At 37.6% G+C, this 22,327-nt stretch overlaps 1 protein-coding gene across 1 annotated transcript in view; it reads right to left on the bottom strand.

Moving 5' to 3' along the window:
* Positions 1-21,732, bottom strand: part of GLRB (glycine receptor beta) — a 152,931-nt gene extending 131,199 nt beyond the window's left edge. The window contains exons 1-2 of the mRNA XM_072621352.1: positions 21,214-21,732; positions 19,488-19,631 (exon numbers count right to left, since the gene is read on the bottom strand). Of these exons, the coding sequence (XP_072477453.1) occupies positions 19,488-19,609 (122 nt within the window). The 5' untranslated portion in view covers positions 19,610-19,631; positions 21,214-21,732. The remainder of the gene's footprint in view (positions 1-19,487; positions 19,632-21,213) is intronic.
* Between the last annotated feature and the right edge of the window lie 595 nt (positions 21,733-22,327).

The following is a 22,327-nucleotide window of genomic DNA, read 5'->3' as shown; positions in this document are numbered from 1 at the left end:
ATGATTGCTTCTAACTTACAATTGAGCAAATAGAAGCTAATGAGACATCACAAAATAATGAAGCAAAAATCAAAGAATGAAAAAATAAAAGAAAACATGAAATACCTCATTGGAAAAACAAGTGACCTGGAAAATACATTGGAGATAATTTAAGAATTATTGGACTACTTGAATGTCATGATCAAAGAAAGAGTCTAGACATCATATTTCAAGAAATTATTAAGGAAATCTTTCCTGATATCCTCAAACCAAAGGATAAAGTAGACATTGAAAAAAAAAATCAAATGATCACCATATGAAAGAAATCCCATAATGAAAACTTCTACGAACATAGAGAAATTCCAGAACTCCAAGATCAAGGAGAAAAGCTTTCAAGCAGTCAAAAGGAAACTATTCAAATATCATAGAGCCACACATGATTTAGCAGTTACCATGTTAAAATGGCAGAGTGTTAGGAAGGCAAAGGAACTAGGATTACAGTCAAGAACAACCTACTCAGCAAAACAAAATACAATCCTTCTAGAGAAAAAAATGGATATTTAATGAAATAAAAGACTTCAAGCATTCAAGATGAAAAGAAAAAAGCATAATAGAAAATTTGACTTTTAAATACAAGACTTAAAAAAAGCATAAAAAGGTAAACATTATAGAGAAATCAATATATATACACACATACGTATACATACACACATATGTGTATATATACATGTGTATAGTCACATATGTATATATACACACACAAATATACACAAACACATAAATGGATAGAGATAACTGTTATTCACTATAACTGATTTCCCTGTATTTCAATATAATTGGTAACCCTTTATATTTTATTTTATATATTTAAAAACATTATTCTCAGAAGAGTCCAAAGGTTTCACTAGACAGTCAAAAGAGTTCATAATAAAATAAAAATTATTAAAAACTCTTGTAGGGTGATGAATTTTTTAACAATAGAAATTTCCAAGACTTCCAAGACTGTCTGTTGAGAAGTACAGTTATAATACGTGTCAGGGAAAAGATAACCATACCAACAAAATAACAAACACTAGAAGCATGAATTATCATCCTCACAGTATGTTATTGATATTTTATTAGTCCATAATGTACTTGAGTACATCAGGCAGACAGTAAAAAGAAGTTAAATTCAAGTCAATGCATGCGGCTACTTTATAGCAAATCTCTTAGAAATCTGCCACAGAAGGACATTACCTACAATAAATTTTAGGAATTTTATGTGCTTTTCAGGTACCCTTAGTATTCCTGTGCTACTTTATGACAGAAATTAAGGGTTTCTTACAGTCAAACTATTGTGATAATTTACCTAGTAAATATTATAATTTATTAAGAAGAGAAGATACAGTATTTTTCAATACTGGTGTTCAATACATTCTTGCAAAAAAGGCAATACAGTTAATGCCATTGATTAAGCAAAATAACTCAATCCCTGGGAGCCAAGAAGGCATTTACCAGTAGGTTACTCCCATCCTCCCTTATAGACCTTAAAAAACCCAGAGAACATTGCCTCAGGAAAAATCTTATAATAGTGGAACCAGCAGAAAGATGGGGTAGAGCAGTCTTTTAGTTCAGGAGGCTGGGGAGGTAAATGGGAAAAGCCCCTCTTTCTGTGAATGAAAGGGACCAGTAAAGGATGGGAGATCTATGGGCAAGCCAGCAGCAATCCCCACCTCAGGGGACCAACAAGAGAGTCTGAGCCCCAGGGTGGAGGCTCAGGCAAGTACCAACACCAGGCAAACCCTGGCCACCACAAGCAGCTTCAGATCAGCAGCAGGTAAGCTACCAGACCACTACAAACTCCAGGTGCCCAAACCTGAAGTCCCAACACACAAAACCAGTAACCAGGCCCTGAGCTCCCACCATAAAAAGTCTGGGACAGTGCCTTCTGGGCCCCAGAAGCAGAAACCAAATTTAAAAGCCAGAAAAAATCCAAACAACATGAGTACAAAGCAACAAAGTAAAACAATGACCATAAAGAAGCAGCTTGGTGACAGGTAAAATCAAAACACAAATTCAGGAGAGAACAACATGTCAATATACCCACATCTGAAACCTCAAAGAGGAATATGAACTGGTCTTAAGCACAAAAAGATTTCTTGCAAGAGCTTAAGAAGGATTTTTAAATTCAAATGAGAGAAGTAGAAGAAAAATTGAATAAATCCTTTGAAAACACAATTGAAAAGATGAAGGGGAAATACCCTGAAGAAAACAACTCCTTAAAAAGTAGAATTCTTACCTATATAGAAAAGGAGATACAAAAGCTAACGGAAGAAAAGAATTTGTCAAAAATCAGAGTTGGGCAAATAGAAGTTAATGACTCTATGAAACATCAAGAATCAGTCAAACAAAATTTAAAAAATGAAAAAAATAGAAGAAAACATAAAATGTCTCTGAAAAACAACTGGGGGTGGAGACAAGATGGCAGAGTACAAGGAGGGACATGCTCTAGCTCTTCCTCATAGGCCTTAAATTACCTGTAAAAAATTACTCTAAATAAATTCTAGAGCCACAGAAGCCACAAAATGACAGAGTGATAAAGATTTCCAGGCCAATATAGCCTGGAAGGACAAAAGGAAAGGTCTGTTGCACCCAGCTCAGAGAAGACAGCAGCCCAGTGGGGGCTGTGCTGCACTGCCAGGAATGGAACAGTCTTCAGAATCATGAGCATCTGCTGTGGCTCACAGATTTCTCAACATACAAGCACCAAAGACAGCTTCAAAGGTCAGTAAGAAAACTCTTTCACCTGGGTGAGATGGGAGCATGGTCAGGCCTCAGACCTGGTCCCAGGGCAGCAGCAGCCACTGCAGCAGAAACATTGACTTTTAGAGCCCTCATCCTAAACATCCTGGGGGAATTGAGCAGTTGATCTGGGTCTCAGTGCTGAGAGGCAATCCTGGCTTGAGGAGGAGTGCAGGTGTGGCAGAGCTGGTGGTGGCTGTGAAGAGGGAATCCTACTCACAGTTCCAGGGTAGAAAAGAGTGCTTTCAGTTGCTCATAGATAGGAGCACAGGACAGGAGAGGAATAAAGTCCTCTTCCTTGATTGTGCCACCTTGGAGGAAATGAGAACTTACAGGTACCTAGAGATATCTCAGAGAACATCTGCACAAAATCTCTGAAGTCTAGGGTATTATACCCTCCAGTTGACAAAGGACTGAAAACTCAAGTAACTAGCTGGAAAAATGAACAAAAAGGGGAAAAATAAGAATACAGTAGGTTACTTTCTTGGTGAACAGGTATTCTCTTCCATGTTTTCAGATGAGTAAGAACAAAGCATACCATCAGAGGAAGACATCAAAGTCAAAGTTCCTGCATCCCAAACCTCCAAAACAAATATGCAATAGTCTCAGGCCATGAAAGAGCTCAAAAAGGATTTTGAAAATCAAGTAAGGGAGGTGGAGGAAATATCGGGAAGAGAAATGAGAGAGATGCAAGAAAATCATGAAAAGTGAGTCAACAGCTTGCTAAGGGAGACCCAAAAAATGCGGGAAAAAAACTGCTTTAAAAATAGATGAACTCAAATGGCAAAAGAGGTCCAAAATGCCCATGAGGAGAAGAATGCTATGAAAAGCAGAATTAGCCAGATGGAAAAGGAGGTTCAAAAGCTCACTGATGAAAATAGTTCTTTAAAAATTAGAAAGGAGCAGATGCAAACTAATGACTTTATGAGAAACCAATAAATTAAAAATAAAACCAAAAGAATGAAAAAATAGAAGACAATGTAAAATACCTCATTAGAAAACCAACTGACCAAAAAATAGATTGAGGAGAGAAAATTTAAAAATTATGGGACTACCTGAATGTCATGATCAAAAAAAGACCCTAGACATCATTTTTCATGAAACTATCAAAGAAATCTGCGTTGATATTCTAGACCCAGAGGGTAAAATAAATATTGAAAGAATACACTGGTTACCTCCTGAAAGAGATCCCTAAAGGAAAACTCCTAGGAATATTGTAGACAAATTCTGGAGTTCCCAGGTCAAGGACAAAATATTACAAACAGACAGAGAGAAACAATTCAAGTATTTTGGAAATACAATCAGCATAACATAGGATTTAGTAGCTTCTACACTAAGTAACCAAAGTGCTTGAAATATGATATTCCAGAGGTCAGAGGAGATAGGATTAAAACCAAAAATCACCTCCCTGGGAAAAATGAGTATAGTACTTCAAGGGAAATAATGGAATTTCAGTGAAATAGAGGACTTCCAAGTATTCTTGTTGAAAAGAACAGAGATGAATAGAACATTTGACTTTCAAATACAGGAATCAAGGGAAACAAGAAAAGGTAAACAGGAAAGAGAAACCTTAAGGAACTCATTATAGTTGAACTGTTTACATTCCTATATGGAAAGATGTTGTTTTTATTTACAACTCATGAGACCTTTTTCAATATTGGGCATGTATGTATGTATGTTTCTGTTTATGTATGCGTATGTATATATACACACACATACATGTATACACACACATATATTTAAATACATATATACACATATACATATATATGTAGGTGTCTATTGGTATGTATGTATGTATATCTTATATTTGTGTAGGTATGTATATGTACATAGATGTATGTGTGAATGTATCTATACATAGAGGTATGTATATATGTGTGTATATATATATAGGTACATACATGGGTATATATGTATATAGACATGTATATATATGCATGTGTAGATAGATATGTATATAAACATATATGTATATGTATTTAGATATTTGTATATGTGTGTGTATACACATAGCCAGAGGGCACAGGGTGAGCTGAATATGAAGGAAGAATATCTAAAAAATAAAATTTACTGTTGAGTGGAATGTACTAGGAGTAAGTGAAAGGGAGAGATTGAATGTAGCAAATCATCTCACATAAAAGGGGCAAGAAAGAGCTTCTACAATGAAGGGGAAGGAGGGAGACGAAAGGAAATAAATGAGCCTTACTCTCATGAGATTTGGTTTAAGGAGAGAATAACACACACTCAAAGGGATATAGAAATCTATTTTACCCTGAAGGAAGGCAGGGGAGGAAGGGGATAGGAGAGGTAAGATAATAGAAGGAACAGCCAATTGAGTTAAGGGATAATAACAAGCAAACATTATTGTGGGAGGACAGGTCAAGGGAGAGAATGGAATAAATGGAGGGCAAGATAGAACAGAGGGAAATATGGTTAGTCTTTCACAACATAACTACTATGGAAGTGTTTTGCATGGCTACACATTTATGACCCATATTGAATTGCTTGTTCTCTCAATGTGGATGGGTAAGGAGGGAGGAAGGAAGAGAATATAGAAGTCAAAGCTTTAATAATGAATGCTAAAAATTGTTTTATCATGCAACTGGAAAATAAGATGTACAGGCAATGGGATATAGAAATCTATTTTGCCCTATAGGAAAATAGAGGGGAAGGGAAATGGAAGAAGGGGGGATGTAATAGAAGGCAGTACAAACTGGAAGAGAGGGTGGATGGGGTGCATGCTGTTCCGGGATGGGGAGTGGGGAGAGATGGGGAGAAAATTTTGAATTCAAATTCTTGTGGAAGGGAATGTTGAGAAATGGAAAATAAATAAATTATATATTTTAAAAGATGAAGAAAAAAACTGACCAGGAAAATAGATCCAGAAGAGATAATTTAAGAATTATTTATTGGTCTACCTGAAAGCCAAGATAAAAAAAAGAGTCTGGACAACATCTTCCAAGAAATCATCAATGAAAAATGCCTTGAGATCCCAAAAACAAAGGGTAAAATAGGCATTGAAAGAATCCACCAGTCATATACTGAAAGAGATCCCAAATTCAAAACACCAAGGAATATTATAGTCAAATACCAAAATTATCAGATCAAGGAGAAAATATTGTAAGTCGTCAGAAATAAACAATTCAAATATCATGGAACTGCAGTCAAGATTATGCAGAACTTTGTTGCTTCTATGTTAAACAATCAGAGGCCTTAAAGTATGATATTTCATAAAGTGAAGGAGCTTGGATTACAACCAAGGATCAAATACCTGGTGAAATTGAGCATAACCTTTCTGGGGAGGAGATGGACATTCAATGAAATAAGGGACTTCCAGACTTTCTTGATGAAAAGACCAAAACTCAAAGGAAAAGTTGATCTTTAAATACAAGACTCAAGAAAGGCATAAAAAGATAAATAGGAAAGGGAGAAAAACAAACATTATACAATAAGGGCAAACTGTTTGCATCCTTATGTGAGTAGATAATTAAACAGAATAATTGGTACAAATATAAACATTACATGTGCCCTTTCCATTATACCTGCTGCATCTATGGCAAAGCCAAAACAAGAATGAAGACTATCTCTATAACAATGGTTAAAAAGAAAACAAAGAACAATTCTCTCTCTCTCTCTCTCCCTCTCCCTCTCCCTCTCCCTCTCTTTCTCTCTCTCTCTCTCTCTCTCTCTCTCTCTCTCTCTCTCTCTCTCTCTCTCTCTCTCTCTCTCTCTCTCTCTCTCTCTCACTCTCCATGTTTATTCCCTCCCTCCCCTTCCCATAAATATTTTGAAGAAATACAGCCAGGAAAGCCAAGGTTAAAAATATGCCAATATCACAATATGTCTGTACAGAAGCAATAATTCTCTGGATTAATTTAAGGACATATGTGATGGACTGAATATAGACAAAAAATGGGAGACAGAATATTCCCAAGCTAAAGTTTCAATATCTAACATGGAGGTATTTAAACATTAGCCAGACTAGGCTGTCACGTCATGAGCTATCAATCTCTTCAGAAATTAGAGGAAAGGAAAGGAAGGAATGGAATAGTCATTTATAGAATGCCTAGAATGTGCATGCTATTTACATAGTATCCAACAGTTCCCCTCAACTTTTTTGCAAGGCACTGTGCTAAACACTTTTATAAAATACTGTCTCATTTGAACCCTAAGAAGTAGCTGCTATTAGCCTCATGTTACAAATGAGCAAGCAGAGGCAAATAAATGTGAAGTGACTTGCTCAGGGTTACACAGCTATTAAGTATCTCAGGTTGCTTTCAAATTCAGATCTTCCTGATTACTCTGTGCACTAATGGCACTCTTGAGCTGTCTCTATGTAAAGCAACAAAAGTTTTGTACCTTCTAGATTTTAATCTGATAGAAAATGTGTTTCATTAAGACAGCATGAGTTTTTATAGCTTAGCACAGAGGACAAAATATGGAAACTGGAATCAAAGGATCAAGGTTTGAAAATCATTTCTGTGTGACTCTGGGAAGTCACTTTGTCTCTAGAAATTTTAGTTTCTCCATCTGTAAATTCAATGAGATGATCTTTAAGGTCCATTCTAGATCTAACCCTCAAATAATTTCCCTAAGAATAACAAAAACTACTATTTATGTTCTACTTTAAAGTTTAGTGTCCTTCCTCAGAACTATTCCATGAAGTAAAAAAAAAACAAAAAAACAAAAAAACATCATAAACAATCATAAAATCTCAGATGTAATTGAATTGGGACTGGAATCCCAGTTCAGGTCTCTTTTAACTGTGCTATGATACTCCTCAGTGAAGCAGAATATCATTTTATTGGAGTGAAATATTGATTATTTTGTTGGAAACTTTCTTGGACAGTATTCTTCTGTACTACAACTGGGTAAGAAGCACCTCATAGATATTCCACATGAGAATACAGCATAAATGAAGGGGCACACATTTTACAAAGCTATGTAAAATTCATTAGGATTTTTAAATGAGCAATATACAGTGTGTCCCATTACAAGTAATAATTCTTGGATTGCTTGGCTGGGGAAAAATGTTGCTTAACTTATTACTCATGGAATTAATCAGGGTTAACTAGGAAAATAAAAGATAACTTACTATTTTCAGGTTCAACCAGAAGACTTCACAGTAGATTTTTTTTTAAAATTATACTTTTTTGAGTTTTGTTTCACGTCAACTTTTTGCAAGCTATATAAGGTTATAGAATTGACTGTATGTGACATTAATTGACCATTGCTTCTTTCAATTCAATCAATATTCATTGAGTGTATACAATTGACAATATACTGTAGTGGTGAAGCTATAAAAATTAAATAGGACATCATGCCTGCCTAGAGGAGTTTCAACTCTAGTAGGAGAAAGAATCAACTTATGTATTTAAATAACATAAATACTCGATATAATACTAATAATCCATCACAACTACACAGTAATGAGCAAACTGAAAGATGCAATCACCAAAGAAATTCTGTCTTGGGACAGCAGAAAGAGAGACACAAAGGTGGGATAGACAACTGGAATATAAAATAAGTTTGACAAAATTTATAGAGTTCCAATAGGTATGAATAAATAGAAAAAATGTTCAAGTATACGAATGTCACAAAGCTTGAGAGGTATCTAGGAGGCAGTGAGTAGTCCAGTTCAGCTGACCCACAGCAGTGTGATAAAAAGATAGAAAGGTATATAGGAATGCAGATAAGAAGGGCATTAAATGACACTTTGAACTTTAGAAAGTAGGCCCTGATTGGGATGGTGCAGGGTATGGAGGAAAGAGAATATTACTGAAGGTTTTTGAATACAGATGTGATGTGAACAAAGGTAGATTGCCTGACTCTTTAACAGTCTGTTTTTTAATGAGTAAAATATACAAAATAATACTTAAACTATCTACCTCATAGGCTGAAGAAATCACTTTGCAAACTTCAAAGTACTATAAGAATGGAAGCCATTAATACTATTAAATAGATGAGAAAGATGTTTTCTCCTGCTTTTCAAACTACTGAGAAAGATTATGTATCTTCAAGACTTAAAAAGAAAAACGCAAAAATTATAGATTTGAAAATTAATTTGGAAAGCTCTTCATCAGCTGTAATTTTAGAAATCCTTAAAAAGTGAGAATCAGGGGCAGAGCCAAGATGGAGGAGTAGAAAGACACACATACACCAGCTTCAAACCCACAGCCCATAAAATATCTGTAAAAAAGAAGTCCGAACAAATCCTGGAGCAGCAGAAGCCACAGAACAAAGGAGCCAATGAGATTTCTGCTCCAGAGAGCCCAGAAAACCTCTAGCAAAAGGTGCTTCGAACTGCAGACCCAGAGCCAAGCCCAGCCCTGCCTTGGCCGCGTGGGACAAAGAAGAGTGGATCTGAGCAGGCTTCAGGGATGGAATCTCCAGCGGCAGGGTGGGTCCCTCCACCCACAGGGGACAAGGGTCAGTGAGAGGGTCTCTTTGGTGGGTCTAGAGGGGAGTGGGTTGCCCCCATAACTCAGGCCCCCTTGGGAGGCAGCAGCGGAGGCAGGAGCAGACCTGGGCTCCCCAAGCAGGCAGGAGCCCAGATCCATTGATGAAGGTCTCTGCATAAAGCCCCTGAGGGAACTGAGCCTTGTGACATGGCCCTGCTCCCACCCGAGCACCAGAACTTGATCTCACATTGAATAGCAGCCCTGCCCCCACCAAAAGCCCTGAGGCTGGGAAGCAGCATTTGAATCTCAGACCCCAAGCACTGGCTACCTAGATCTGGAGGTGAGTGTGAAGAGAATATCCAGAAGTCAAGTCACTGGCTGGGAAAATGCCCAGAAAAGGGAAAAAAAATAAGACTATACAAGACTACTTTCTTGGTGAACAGGTATTTCCTCCCTTCCTTTCTGATGAGGAAGAACAATGCTTACCATCAAGGAAAGACACAGCAGTCAAGGCTTCTGTATCCCAGCCCACTCAATGGGCTCAGGCCATGCAAGAGCTCAAAAAGGATTTTGAAAATCAAGTTAGAGAGGTGGAGGAAAAACTGGGAAGAGAAATGAGAGACATGCAAGCAAAACATGAAAAACAAGTAAACACCTTGCTAAAGGAGACCCAAAAAAATGCTGAAGAAAATAACACCTTGAAAAATAGGCTAACTCAATTGGCAAAAGAGGTTCAAAAAGCCAATGAGGAGAAAAATACTTTCAAAAGCAGAATTAGCCAAATGGAAAAGGAGGTTCAAAAGCTCACTGAAGAAAATAGTTCTTTCAAAATTAGAATGGAACAGATGGAGGATAATGACTTTATGAGAAAGCAAGAAATCACAAAACAAAACCAAAAGAATGAAAAAATGGAGGATAATGTGAAATATCTCATTGGAAAAACAACTGACCTGGAAAATAGATCCAGGAGAGACAATTTAAAAATTATGAGCCTACCTGAAAGCCATGATCAAAAAAAGAGCCTAGACATCATCTTTCATGAAATTATCAAGGAAAACTGCCCTGAGATTCTAGAACCAGAGGGCAAAATAAGAATTCAAGGAATCCACAGATCACCTCCTGAAAGAGATCCAAACAGAGAAACTCCTAGGAACATTGTGGCCAAATTCCAGAGTTCCCAGGTCAAGGAGAAAATATTGCAAGCAGCTAGAAAGAAACAATTCAAGTACTGTGGAAATACAATCAGGACAACACAAGATCTAGCAGCTTCCACAATAAGGGAATGAAGGGTGTGGAATAGGATATTCCAGAAGTCAAAGGAACTAGGACTAAAACCAAGAATCACCTACCCAGCAAAACTGAGTATAATACTTCAGGAGAAAAATTGGTCTTTCAATGAAATAGAGGACTTTCAAGTATTCTTGATGAAAAGACCAGAGCTGAAAAGAAAATTTGACTTTCAAACACAAGAATGAAGAGACTCATGAAAAGGTAAACAGCAAAGAGAAGTCTTAAGGGACTTTACTAAAGTTGAACTGTTTACATTCCTACATGGAAAGACAATATTTCTAACTCTTGAAACTATGCAATATCTGGGTACTGAGTGGGATTACACACACATACACACACACACACACACACACACACATGCACATGCACATGCACACACACATAGAGACAGAGTGCACAGAGTGAATTGAAGAGGATGGGCTCATATCTTAAAAAAATGAAATCAAGCAGTGAGAGAGAAATATATTGGGAGGAGAAAGGGAGAAATGGAATGGGGCAAATTATCTCTCACAAAAGAGGCAAGAAAAAGACTTATTAGTGGAGGGAAAAAGAGGGGAGGTGAGAGAAAAACATGAAGTTTACTCTCATCACATTCCACTAAAGGAAGGAATAAAATGCACACTCATTTTGGTATGAAAACCTATCTTACAATACAGGAAAGTGGGGGAGAAGGGGATAAGCCAGGTGGGGGGGGATGATGGAAGGGAGGGCATGGGGAGGAGGGAGCAATTTGAGGTCAACACTCATGGGGAGGGACAGGATAAAAAGAGAGAAAAGAAGCAATGTGGGGCAGGAGACGAGGAAGGGAAATATAGTTAGTCTTATACAACACCACTATTATGGAAGTCATTTGCACAACTACACAGATTTGGCCTATATTGAATTGCTTGCCTTCCAAAGGGAAGGGGTGGGGAGGGAGAGAGGAAAAGAAGTTGGAACTCAAAGTTTTAGGAACAGCTGTCCAGTACTGTTCTTGCCACTAGGAAATAAGAAATACAAGTAAAGGGGTATAGAAAGCTATTTGGCCCTACAGGACAAAGGAGAAGATGGAGACAAGGGCAGAGAGGGATGATAGAAGAAAGAGAAGATTGGTGATAGGGGCAATTAGAATGCTCGGTGTTTTGGGGTTAGGGGGAGGGGACAAAAAGGGAGAAAATGTGGAACCCAAAATTTTGTGAAAATGAATGTTAAAAGTTAAATTAATTATTTAAAAAAACCAAAAAAAAAAAGTGAGAATCATACCTTTTTTCCCCATACCTAGAAAATACAATTAAAATTTTAAACAAATGCAATCTTAAAGCAAGAACTATTACAAAACTGGATAAAAGACTGTTTGCCAAGAGGGAGGTAACATTCCACAGTCACGTGTCCAGAATAAAATTTGAAATGTTATTGTGACTTTCACTGAAGCGAGGATATATGTTATAATTCCTTAAATGGTTCACTGTGATTACTTTTGAACATTACAGGGAGCATTCTGGAGAAAAATCACTGGGCTTGTAGTATATTATATGCAAGTTTGAGTGAATAGTCCCCAGATACATTTGGTCTTCTTCCTTTCTAAGGAGAACTTTCAAAAAAAGATAACTATTCAAAAAAAAACCAAGAACATTACATGAATGCTCTATATCTTTAACCCTGAGTTCTTCACTGGCTAATTTAAGGTTGTCTGAATTTCAAAGCCAAATTCATATCATTTGTCATTCTTCAATTTTATAAATCTTTAGGGCTTAGTTTAGGCAAGTAATTTCAAATTCACATAGTCAAAAAATATTCATGTGTCATAAACCAATACTTTTTTAGGATCTTTGTTGAAAACAATGAAGTATGGTGCCAATGAGTCTTGCCTGAAGTGAAAGAATTCTTGTTTCAGAGGATGAGCTCACATAGAAGAGGCAATGTGATAGAAAGGACATTGAAGCAAGAGAAAGAAGACTGGCATTTATTTCATGATTCAACTCTCCATTTAGTAGTAATATGATTTTTAGGAAAATTACTTAACATCTGAGATTCAACATCAACATGTGTAAAATTAGGGGACTATTACCTACCCTGCCAAATGGTTGAGGTAATTGTGAGCTAAATGGGATACAAGATCAAAACTAGAACACTGAAAGAAAATGTTTTCTTCTTATTTGGTAAAGATATGTGATTTATATCAAAATCAACACTAATATTACAGACTTGAATTTAGGTAACCCATATAATTTTTGTGTAGAGCCTTTAATAGGTTTTCCTCCCCAGTTTACTACCTTTGCAATAGTTAATCAAAGTGGGGGCACAGCAAGATGGTGGAGCGAAAGTAGAGACCTGCTAGAGCTCTCCCCACCAAGCTCAGCTAAATATCTGTCAAAATGACTCCAAACAATTTCTTAGACAGAACCCACAGAATGGTGGAGTGAAGCATATCTCCAGCCCAAGAGAGCCTGGAAGGATGATGGGAAGCATCTATTATGCCATGCTGGGAGCAGAGTACAGTCCAGCATGGGCCACACAGGCACAGATAGGACCTGAGCAGGCCTCAGGAGACTGAATCTCTGGCACTTGTGGCAGTTTCCAGACTTCACAACCCCAAACCGCCAAGGACAAATTGAAATGTCAGTGGAAAAAAACCTGTCTGGCCTGTGTAAGAGAGCAAAGTGGTTTAGCTCCAGCCCTAGGGTGGCAGAAGGGTAGAGGAACACATAGTAGTTGCAGCAGCAGCAGGGGCTATTTCTGGAGCTCGAGGCCCACAGATTGTGGAGGAATCGAGTGAATGACAGTACGCCCCCATCCCCACTGGAGGCAGAGAACTACCTTGACAAAGAGCTCAAAGTTCAAGCAAATGGCTGGGGAACTGATTAAAAACCAGAAAAATAATCAGGCTATAGAATCTTTGGTGACAAGGAAGACCAAAATATGCAAACAGAAGAATCAAGTCAAAGCTCCTACGTCTAAAGCTTCCACAAAAAATATGAATTGATCTCAGGCCATGGAAGAGTTCAAAAATAATTTTGAAAATAAAGTAAGAGAAGTAGAGCAAAAATTGGGAAGAGAAATGAGAGTGATGCAAGAAATTCATGAAAAACAAGTCAACTGCTTGCTAAATGGGACCAAAAAATGCTAAAGAAAATAATACTTTTAAAAATAGACTAAACCAAATGCCAAAAGAGATCCAAAAATCCAATGAGGAGAAGAACAACTTAAAAAAAAGAATTGGTCAGATGGAAAAGGAGGTCCAAAAACTACTGAAGAAAATAATTCCTTAAAGATTAGAATGGAGCAGATGGAAGCTAATAACTTTATGAAAAATCAAATTATAAAACAAAATCAAAGGAATGAAAAACTAGCAGACAATATGAAGTACTTCACTGGAAAAACAACCTGGAAAATATATCCAGGAGAGAAAATTTAAAAATTATTGGACTACCTGAAAGCTATGATCAAAAAAAGAGCCTAGACATCATCTTTCAAGAAATTATCAAGGAAAACTGCCCTGATATTCTAGAATGAGAGGATAAAATAGAAAAGGAAACAACCCACCAATCACCTCCTGAAACAGATCCCAAAAAGAAATCTGCTAGAAATATTGTAGCCAAATTCGAGAGCTCCCAGGTCAAGGAGAAATATTGCAAGCAGCCAGAAAGAAACAATTCAAGTTTTGTGGAAATTCTATCAGGACAACACAAAACAAAGCTTCTACATTAAGAGATTGGAGGGCTTGGAATATGATATTCCAGAGGTCACAGGAACTAGGATTAAAATCAAGAAGCACCCATCTACTAAAACTGAGTATAATGCTTAAGAGGAAAAATGATCATTAAATGAAATAGGGAACTTTCAAGCATTCTTGATGAAAAGATCAGAGCTAAATAGCAAATTTGACCTTCAAACACAAGACTCAAGAGAAGCATGAAAAGATAAAGATGAAAGAGAAATCATAAGAGACTTACTGAAGTTGAACTGTTTATAGTGCTACATGGAAAGATTACATGTGTAACTCTTGAGACTTTTCACAGTATTAGGGTAGTTGAAGGGATTACATACATATAGACAGAGGGCACAGGGTGAGTTGAATATGAAGAGATGAAACCTAATAAGTAAAATTAAGAAGACAGGAATATATTGGGAGAAGGAGAAAGGGAGAAATAGAATGGAGTTAATTATCTCTCACATAAAAGAAGAAAGAAAAACTTTTTCCATGGAGGGGAAGAGTGGTGAGGTGAGAGGGAAAGAGTGAACCTTACTCTCATCTCATTTGGCTTAATGAGGCAATAACATGCACATTCAATCTGGTATGAAAATCTATCTTATGCTACAGAAAAGTTGAGGAAAAAGGATAAGTGGGAGTTGGGGAAATGATAGAATTGAGGGCAGATGGGAAGAGGGGGTAATTAGAAGTAAACACTTTTGAAGAGGAATAGGAAAATATAGTTAGTTTTCCATAATATGACTGCTATGGAAGTGTATAATATACACTATGGAAGTGTACAAATATATAATCTATATTGAATTGCTTCCCTTCTCAGTGGGGATGGGTGAGGTGGAAGGAAAGGAGAGTAGTTGGAACTCAAAGTTTTAAAAATGAATGTTAAAAACTGGTTTTATATGCAACTGGGAAATAAGAAATACAGGTAATGGGGTATGGAAATCTATCTTGCTCCTCAAGAAAAGAGAGACGATGGGGATATGGGAAGGAAGGGGTGTGATAGATGGGAGGACAGATTGAGGGAAGGAGTAATCAGAATGCATGATCTCTTGGGGTTGGCAGAGGGGAGAGATGGGGAGGAAATTTGGAACTCAATATCTTGTGGAAGTGAAAACTAAAAATTAATTAATTAAAAATAGTTAAAGTAAAATGTTTTTAATTTCATTTGTTCTGTTTTTCTTTACTAATACAACAAATCAACTGGCCTTAGTACTTCACTGAAAAGTCCAAAAAAAATCTATCAAATTTACAGAATATACTGTAAAGTCTTTATATTTCATTATTTATTTAATCATCTGTTTGTTACACTATTTCACAGGATGACGGGCAGCATGGTGTGGTGGATAGAATGCCACAGCTGGAGTCAGGAAGACCTGGGTTCAAATTCTGCCTCTGACAGGTAACTGTTGTATGAGCCTGGGCAAGTCACTTAACTTCTCTGTACCCCAGGCACTTCTCTGAAAAGTTAAATTGAATAGTTGCTGATCTGCAGTGGTAGGGGGAGTTTCCTTACTGGGAATTATCTCTAACAATAAAATCACAGGTTCAGCTATTTCCTTCTCCCCACCCCACCCCCCAAAAATTACAATTTAATCCTACCAAAATAAGCAAAGTGATCATAGTATTCCCTAAAGGAAAATACAAATTAGGCGTGAAATCTCTACCCCCATTAATAGGGTCCTTGATCTTTGTGGGTATGTATGTGTGATGAATCCCTTTGTCAATCTGGTAAAGCCCATGGACTTAGAATAATTTCTGTTACCTCCACTGATAAATGAAGGAAATGCACTTCAGTTAGAGGTTAATGGAAGCAAAGATGTATTTTCTTCACATCCAGAGCACATAAAATAATAGTATGACATGTATGACATCAAGGAACTTTATTTTGTGATGTGGACCAAATAAACACATTTTCTTTAATCGTAACCTAAGAAAGTGAGAGTCCCCTTAAGTCCCAAGAAGTATTCAAAAAAAATGAAGTCAGAGACATCCTTAACACTATGGTTAATGTAAAAACAAGTGACTCCAGAATGTGAAATATCAATCTTGTTATACAAATTATGGAAAATATTCACATAGCTCTGTCACTCTATAGCAATGCCTATATATAGTCATTATTTTTTTAAATGAGTATTTCTGTGAATGAAATTTTACTCTGCAAATGATAATCAGCAACTCTCTGGCACCTTTTATTATTTTGAATAATCATAAGTCCCACGAAAACATTTCAAAGTATAGGGATAAGTCATGGCCTCAAATATCCATTGTCACAAACAAGATTAAAATATTGAAGTATTAAAATATTAAATTTAGAGTTTGTCAAGTCATTTGTCAAAATTTCAAGTTGAACGATTCCATATTTACTAAAACATGGCTATTTCATTCTGTATTCATTCTGATGCTGTATTTCCTTAACATAAGTAATTACCTTTGGTTGTGATATAAAGTAGATGGTTGTGTGCTGAAATGAAATAGAATGTTGCAATATGACATAATTCCTAAGCAATTATGTAACTATTTACTTGGATAACAAATATATACATACCAAATCAATCCTCCAAAACACAAATATGGTAATTGTAAGCCATTTCAGGGCCATCAGAGATTTTTAAAGGTTGCTGAGAAAAATTCACTAGAACAATGTGCTGAAAACTGACCACTTGCAAATGAACTACCATCAAGTGAAAAAAAAATCATTAACATATATAATGACTATGGTACCCTGAAATCATCATTTTACACATTTTAAATATTTGCTGAAATAATTCAAATAAGTCTTTTCAAAGGATAGTTGCTTTGGAGGAATAAAACAATGTAAGCACACACAATAAGAGTATATAATCAATTTTCCTTCTTAATGATACAACAGGGCCTGGCAATAATATTAACATACCCAAGGTAAGAAAGGTTCCCAAAATGCTCTCTAAAGAAGAAACTGCCTTGTGCCCTGTACAGACAAGGAATTTGAAGATTATGTAGTTTATCAGTGTCTTGTAATCTTTGTTTCTCTTCTGTTCTAAAGAGAGTAGAAGAAATACTGTGTACATTTAACTCCCATTTTTAATTTATTCAAATTTCCATCAAGGCCCATCCTAGGTGTCACCTCCTATGAAATTCTTGAATCTCCTCCTCATTAGTGCTCAACCCCTCCTCAAATTACCTTGTATTTAGTCATTTTTATACATATTGTCTACCCTTCTAGAATGAGTAATTCTTGAAGATAGGGAATATCTTTGTTTGTTTGTTTTTGTCTTTGCATCCTAAACACTTACATTACATTGTAGGAATACATTACAAATCCTTATTGACTTGTTGAACTGAACTACAGTGGAAGGCAATATGATATGCAGATACAGAGAATTCCCTGAACATATGGCACATCACTCAAAAACATATGAATTCAGAGACTGACTAATAAGAACTCTTGACTTCTGGAGTTTGACCATGACATGGGAAATATGTGTGTATATAGACACATATACATATATGTGTGTATATGTAGATGTGTGTATTAAACAATTGAGAAGTGTCCCTAGCATTAAGCTTTTCCCCCCACACAATGAAAGTGAAATCATTCCAATATTTGTAGACATTTATTTTCTCTCTCTATTTCTCTCTCTCTCTCTCTCTCTCTCTCTCTCTCTCTCTCTCTCTCTCTCTCTCTCTCTCTCTCTCTCTCTCTCTCTCTCTCTCTCTCTCTCTCTCTCTCTCTCTCTCTCTCTCTCTCTGTCTCTCTCTCTCTCTCTCCACATACACAATATGTAAAGCATATATACACTTACCCTGTATATATGCATAAAATGTGTATGAATACATATGTGTATATATGCATATTCTAGAAGCAGTCCTAATGTCTTTTACCTTCAAAAAGCAGTCTTTCTCTCACAGAACACTTTAAAAGAAAGGACTCCAACATCTCTTATAGACATTCAACATAAAAATGATCTACGTTTTCAAGAAGCGATGACATAGGAATAATATAATGCTGATGGCAGAAAAATGGAGCATTTTAAATTCATAATTGGTAATCAGTTGATACTTAATGAGAATTTAATTCTCATTACAGTTTTACTATACAGGTTACAGAGCTACCTATTAGATGTCTGTGTTTATCAGATGTCTATGTCTATGTTTATGCTACTAGATCTTTATTTCACTTATATGGAAGTGAATTTTTTAGGCAGTTTCATCAGGAGGCCATTATCCAATGCTATGGGGCAGCTAGGTGGTGCAGTGGATAGAGCACTAGTGCAGGAGTCAGGAGGACCTGAGTTCAAATCTCACCTCAGACACTTGACACTCATTAGCTGTGTGACCTTGGGCAAGTTACTTAACCCCAATTGCCTCATCCTGAGTCATCTCCAGTCATCCTGATGAATATCTGGTCACTGGATTCAGATGACTCTGGAGGAGAAGTGAGGCTGGTGACCTGCACAGCACTCCCTCATTCACAAAAAACAAAGTCAAGTGCAAATCATGTCATTATTTCTCCAATGGCATGGCCTTCTTCGGCAATGAAAGACAAACACACACATCCAATGCTATTCACTAGTTATGGAAATCATACTAGATTTTTAAAACATAGTCAGCACCGAAACACAAATCAGTGCCTCAATCATTTGACACTTTAAATTTATATACTGTCATTGATTTAAAAAAAACACACACTGTTTTGGAAATGACCTCATTAACCAATTTTTTCAGCATTTTTTCATATACATATATACACACATATGTACCATTCATCAAAATGAATAAGGTAGCTATGGATATTTCTTTGCTTAAGTAGATGTTCATTCATTACACACACACACACACACACACACACACACTCACACACACACATACACACATACCACATGTATTTGTGTGTATACATACATATATATACATATATACATGTACAGATATATATGTAGATAGATAGGTGCTTTACACACACACACATACATACACACACACACACACTCCTCCTACACAGATATCCAGGCCAACTTTAGCAGACTTATTTTCTGGCATATTCTAAAGAAACATAGTGCTTCAGTAACCCATGAAAAGCTTCCAATCATAGTAAAGAGGCTATGAAGGCTTTTTTTACTGTCTTACAAGAAATTTTAAAATTTTACAAGCTCATGGCATTTAATTTAGAGGGGATTTTTTTAAACAATGGAAGTTAACCATCCCACTTAACTATCTCTTCTCCTTAACTTCTTCTAAATATAAAAGAAACATGTTTAACCCCTAATAGGAAGCATTAACTTTCATATTTACAATATGCTTCCTTTAGAGATTGAAAAAAAAACAATCACAGCTTGTTTCTGCATATAAAAATATAAACAACATACGATGGGCACAGATACTGCTTCTTTTTCCCTTTCCCTTTCTTGGAAGACTTCTCTTTAGAATAGGCTTCTTCAACCCAGAAGGAGAATAAAATAAGAAAGAGAATCCCCCAAAAGAACTTCATCTTGAATAAAGTCCAAAATGATCTGTGAGAGAAAAAATAAAATGTTTACGTTAGTAAAGTTAATGGCATATACCTGAATTTCTATTCCAGTGTACCTTTTTGGTAACAAAAGCACCTGTTTATTGTCTTCTCAAATCTTTAGAGCTCAAAGCTCTTCAGTTAAAATTTGATTTTAATTACCACATGTTCATCTTCAGCCCATTTAACCTCTTCTCATGAGGGTGTCACATTGAGAAAAAATATAATAGATGGAATTCAGAAGGACTCATAAGGGAAATGCAATCACTAAATGTGTATGAAATTTTATTAGCCAATTTTAAAATTCTAACAAATATCAGTAAAGTTAAAAGAAAAAAATACTGTTGGGGTAGTTTCAAATTGTACTTCCACTAAAACTGATTCCTACATATAGATTAAAATCAATATCAAGCAATAAAAATTTATTAAACACCTACTATGTGCCAGGCACTGTGTTAAGCACTGGATTATTAAAGTGTTAAATGGAGAAAAGGGTTGTTTTCTTTTCCCAAGGAAGATATTAACTGGGGAAGGCTTTGCCATAGAGTACTAAAACAAATCATAAAAAAATATTGTTCATGTAGTCACAGGTAACATTAAAGGAAACAGTGGATCACCAACCATTCTGGGTCACATGCTTGATCACACACAATATTTCTCATGCTGCAAACCAGAGTTACATTTTCCCCTCAAAAAGATCAAGATAGCTTCTTGTCTCTGCATCTTTCACTTTCAGTACCATAACCAGCTTCCTCACTGTCTTCCCAAGGGTGAAAGAGGCATTCCAATTTCTTTAATGTCATTACATTCTTCCCTCTCTGCCTTAGAGGTTTTCATGGTCCCTCAGAAACAACATTTTAAATGGTCTTCTTTAGCACCGGGTCTTTTTCTTGCCTGCTCCCCAAGGGGAAATCCAGTAGGCCTTTTTCTTTGCTGCTTTTACAGTAGACATGGCTTATCATGACAACTGCAGGAAGGTCTCAGTTGCCATCTAGAGCATTAATGACTCCCTTCCCCCATTCTAGAAGGGGCACTAGTTCATTGTATGACACCCTTACCTATGCCAATAGGTCCCTCCTTCACTTTAATTCCCGGGGTGGGGTGGGGGACCTCCCTACATGCAGCAGGTTGGAATGGGAGCTTTCTTCCTTCAGCTACCAGTCCCTAACATTTCCAAAACCAGCGATAATGCCTGCTGGGGTTTACTGGCAGAAAGACTGCTGCTGGGATATCCTACATTCCAATTCCTCAGTCCCGCTCCCTTTCCATCTCCAAATGTGCCCAGCCCCTCTCCATCAGCACCCCCCAGGCAATGCAGGGCACTGAAGGTGACAGAGATACGATGTCTTCGCTCTGCAGGCTCTGATGCCCTACTGCTTCTTTCTCCCCTATACCCCTACACCGCAGTCCTTGCTTCCCCTCAAAGAAGTTAACCCTTTTTCCTTGCCCCAGCCTTCCCTCGGTTTATTTAGCACGGTTCCTAAAACCCAAGGAGCTCGCATGCGTCCTCGGCCCAGACAAGCTCTTCTCCTTCCTGCTCCCCCCGCCCCCAACCCTCACTTTGCAATGTTACCCCTGGTACTCACCTCCAAAGCGCCCCTAGTCCAAGCCGGCCCAGTGAGCGGAAAGCGCGGAGTGAGCAAGTGAGGGGGTCTGTGCACTCGTCGTCCGCGGAGTAGACGGCAGCCCGGGGTCCTCGCTGGGCTGCGAGCCTAGCCAAGGGGGCAGTTCTCCCCCTGATGGCCCAAGCCCAGCTGCGGCTGACGCGCCTGCTCCGAGCAGCGGAGCCTGCGCCGTAGCGAGAGCGCCCAGCTTCCCGGGCGTCCTCCGGCGCGGTCAGGACCCCGCTGCGGGCATCGCGAAGCTGCAGTCCGGGGAGCCGAGCGAGGATGCGGGAGAGGGGGAGGAGGGCCAGACTCAGGGCTTCCCTACGCTAAATGGAAGGAGATAGGGCTCCAAGAGGCTTTGGTAAGAGGGCAGGACCAAGGATAACTAAGCTGTCTTTCGGGGGCATAAAAACAAGACTGTCAGCAGGAGCAGACTCCTGTTTGGGACTGTGGAATTGGGTGGTCTCGGTTTGTGATCACCCAGCATCCAAGGCAGACAGAAATAGAATGTTCTCTCTCTCTCTCTCTCTCTCTCTCTCTCTCTCTCTCTCTCTCTCTCTCTCTCTCTCTCTCTCTCTCTCCCACAGTGTGCCTACATGATGGAATTTGCACTAAATTAATCCCTCCCAAAGATTCTGACAAGACTTATATCACCTAAAGTCATCCTTATTAAATTGTTCTGTGTTTCATTTCATACTGAGAAGTGAGTTCATGATACATTATATTGTGACACATGAGGCTCGGATGTGGCCCTTGCTCTCCAAGGGTTATCAATTCTTGTCTTGTTTGTTTCTTCTTCTAACATTTGGTACTGTTTGGGAGCAGGCTGCTTGTCAAGGACCCTAGGGGATGAAATGAAGTGAACTTTTTTTTCTCCTAACCATCACTTGAGAACAAACTGTCCTTGATTTACTCTTTCTTTTGTGGTTGAGAATGTATTTCAACCTCTTTCAGTGCGTCCAGGTCAACACTATGAAAGTCAGTTGGCCTTGTGCTGGAGAAGCAGAACAGTTCTTGTTAATGGAGATTTCCAAATGACAGAATACTGGAAAAAGAAGCTTTCCTAGTGACATTATGGTGTTTATAGGACCAT

This window comes from Notamacropus eugenii, chromosome 6 (genome assembly GCF_028372415.1).
Source record: "Notamacropus eugenii isolate mMacEug1 chromosome 6, mMacEug1.pri_v2, whole genome shotgun sequence".
Lineage (NCBI taxonomy): Eukaryota > Metazoa > Chordata > Mammalia > Diprotodontia > Macropodidae > Notamacropus > Notamacropus eugenii.
This window is presented reverse-complemented; position numbering and strand designations above follow the sequence as displayed.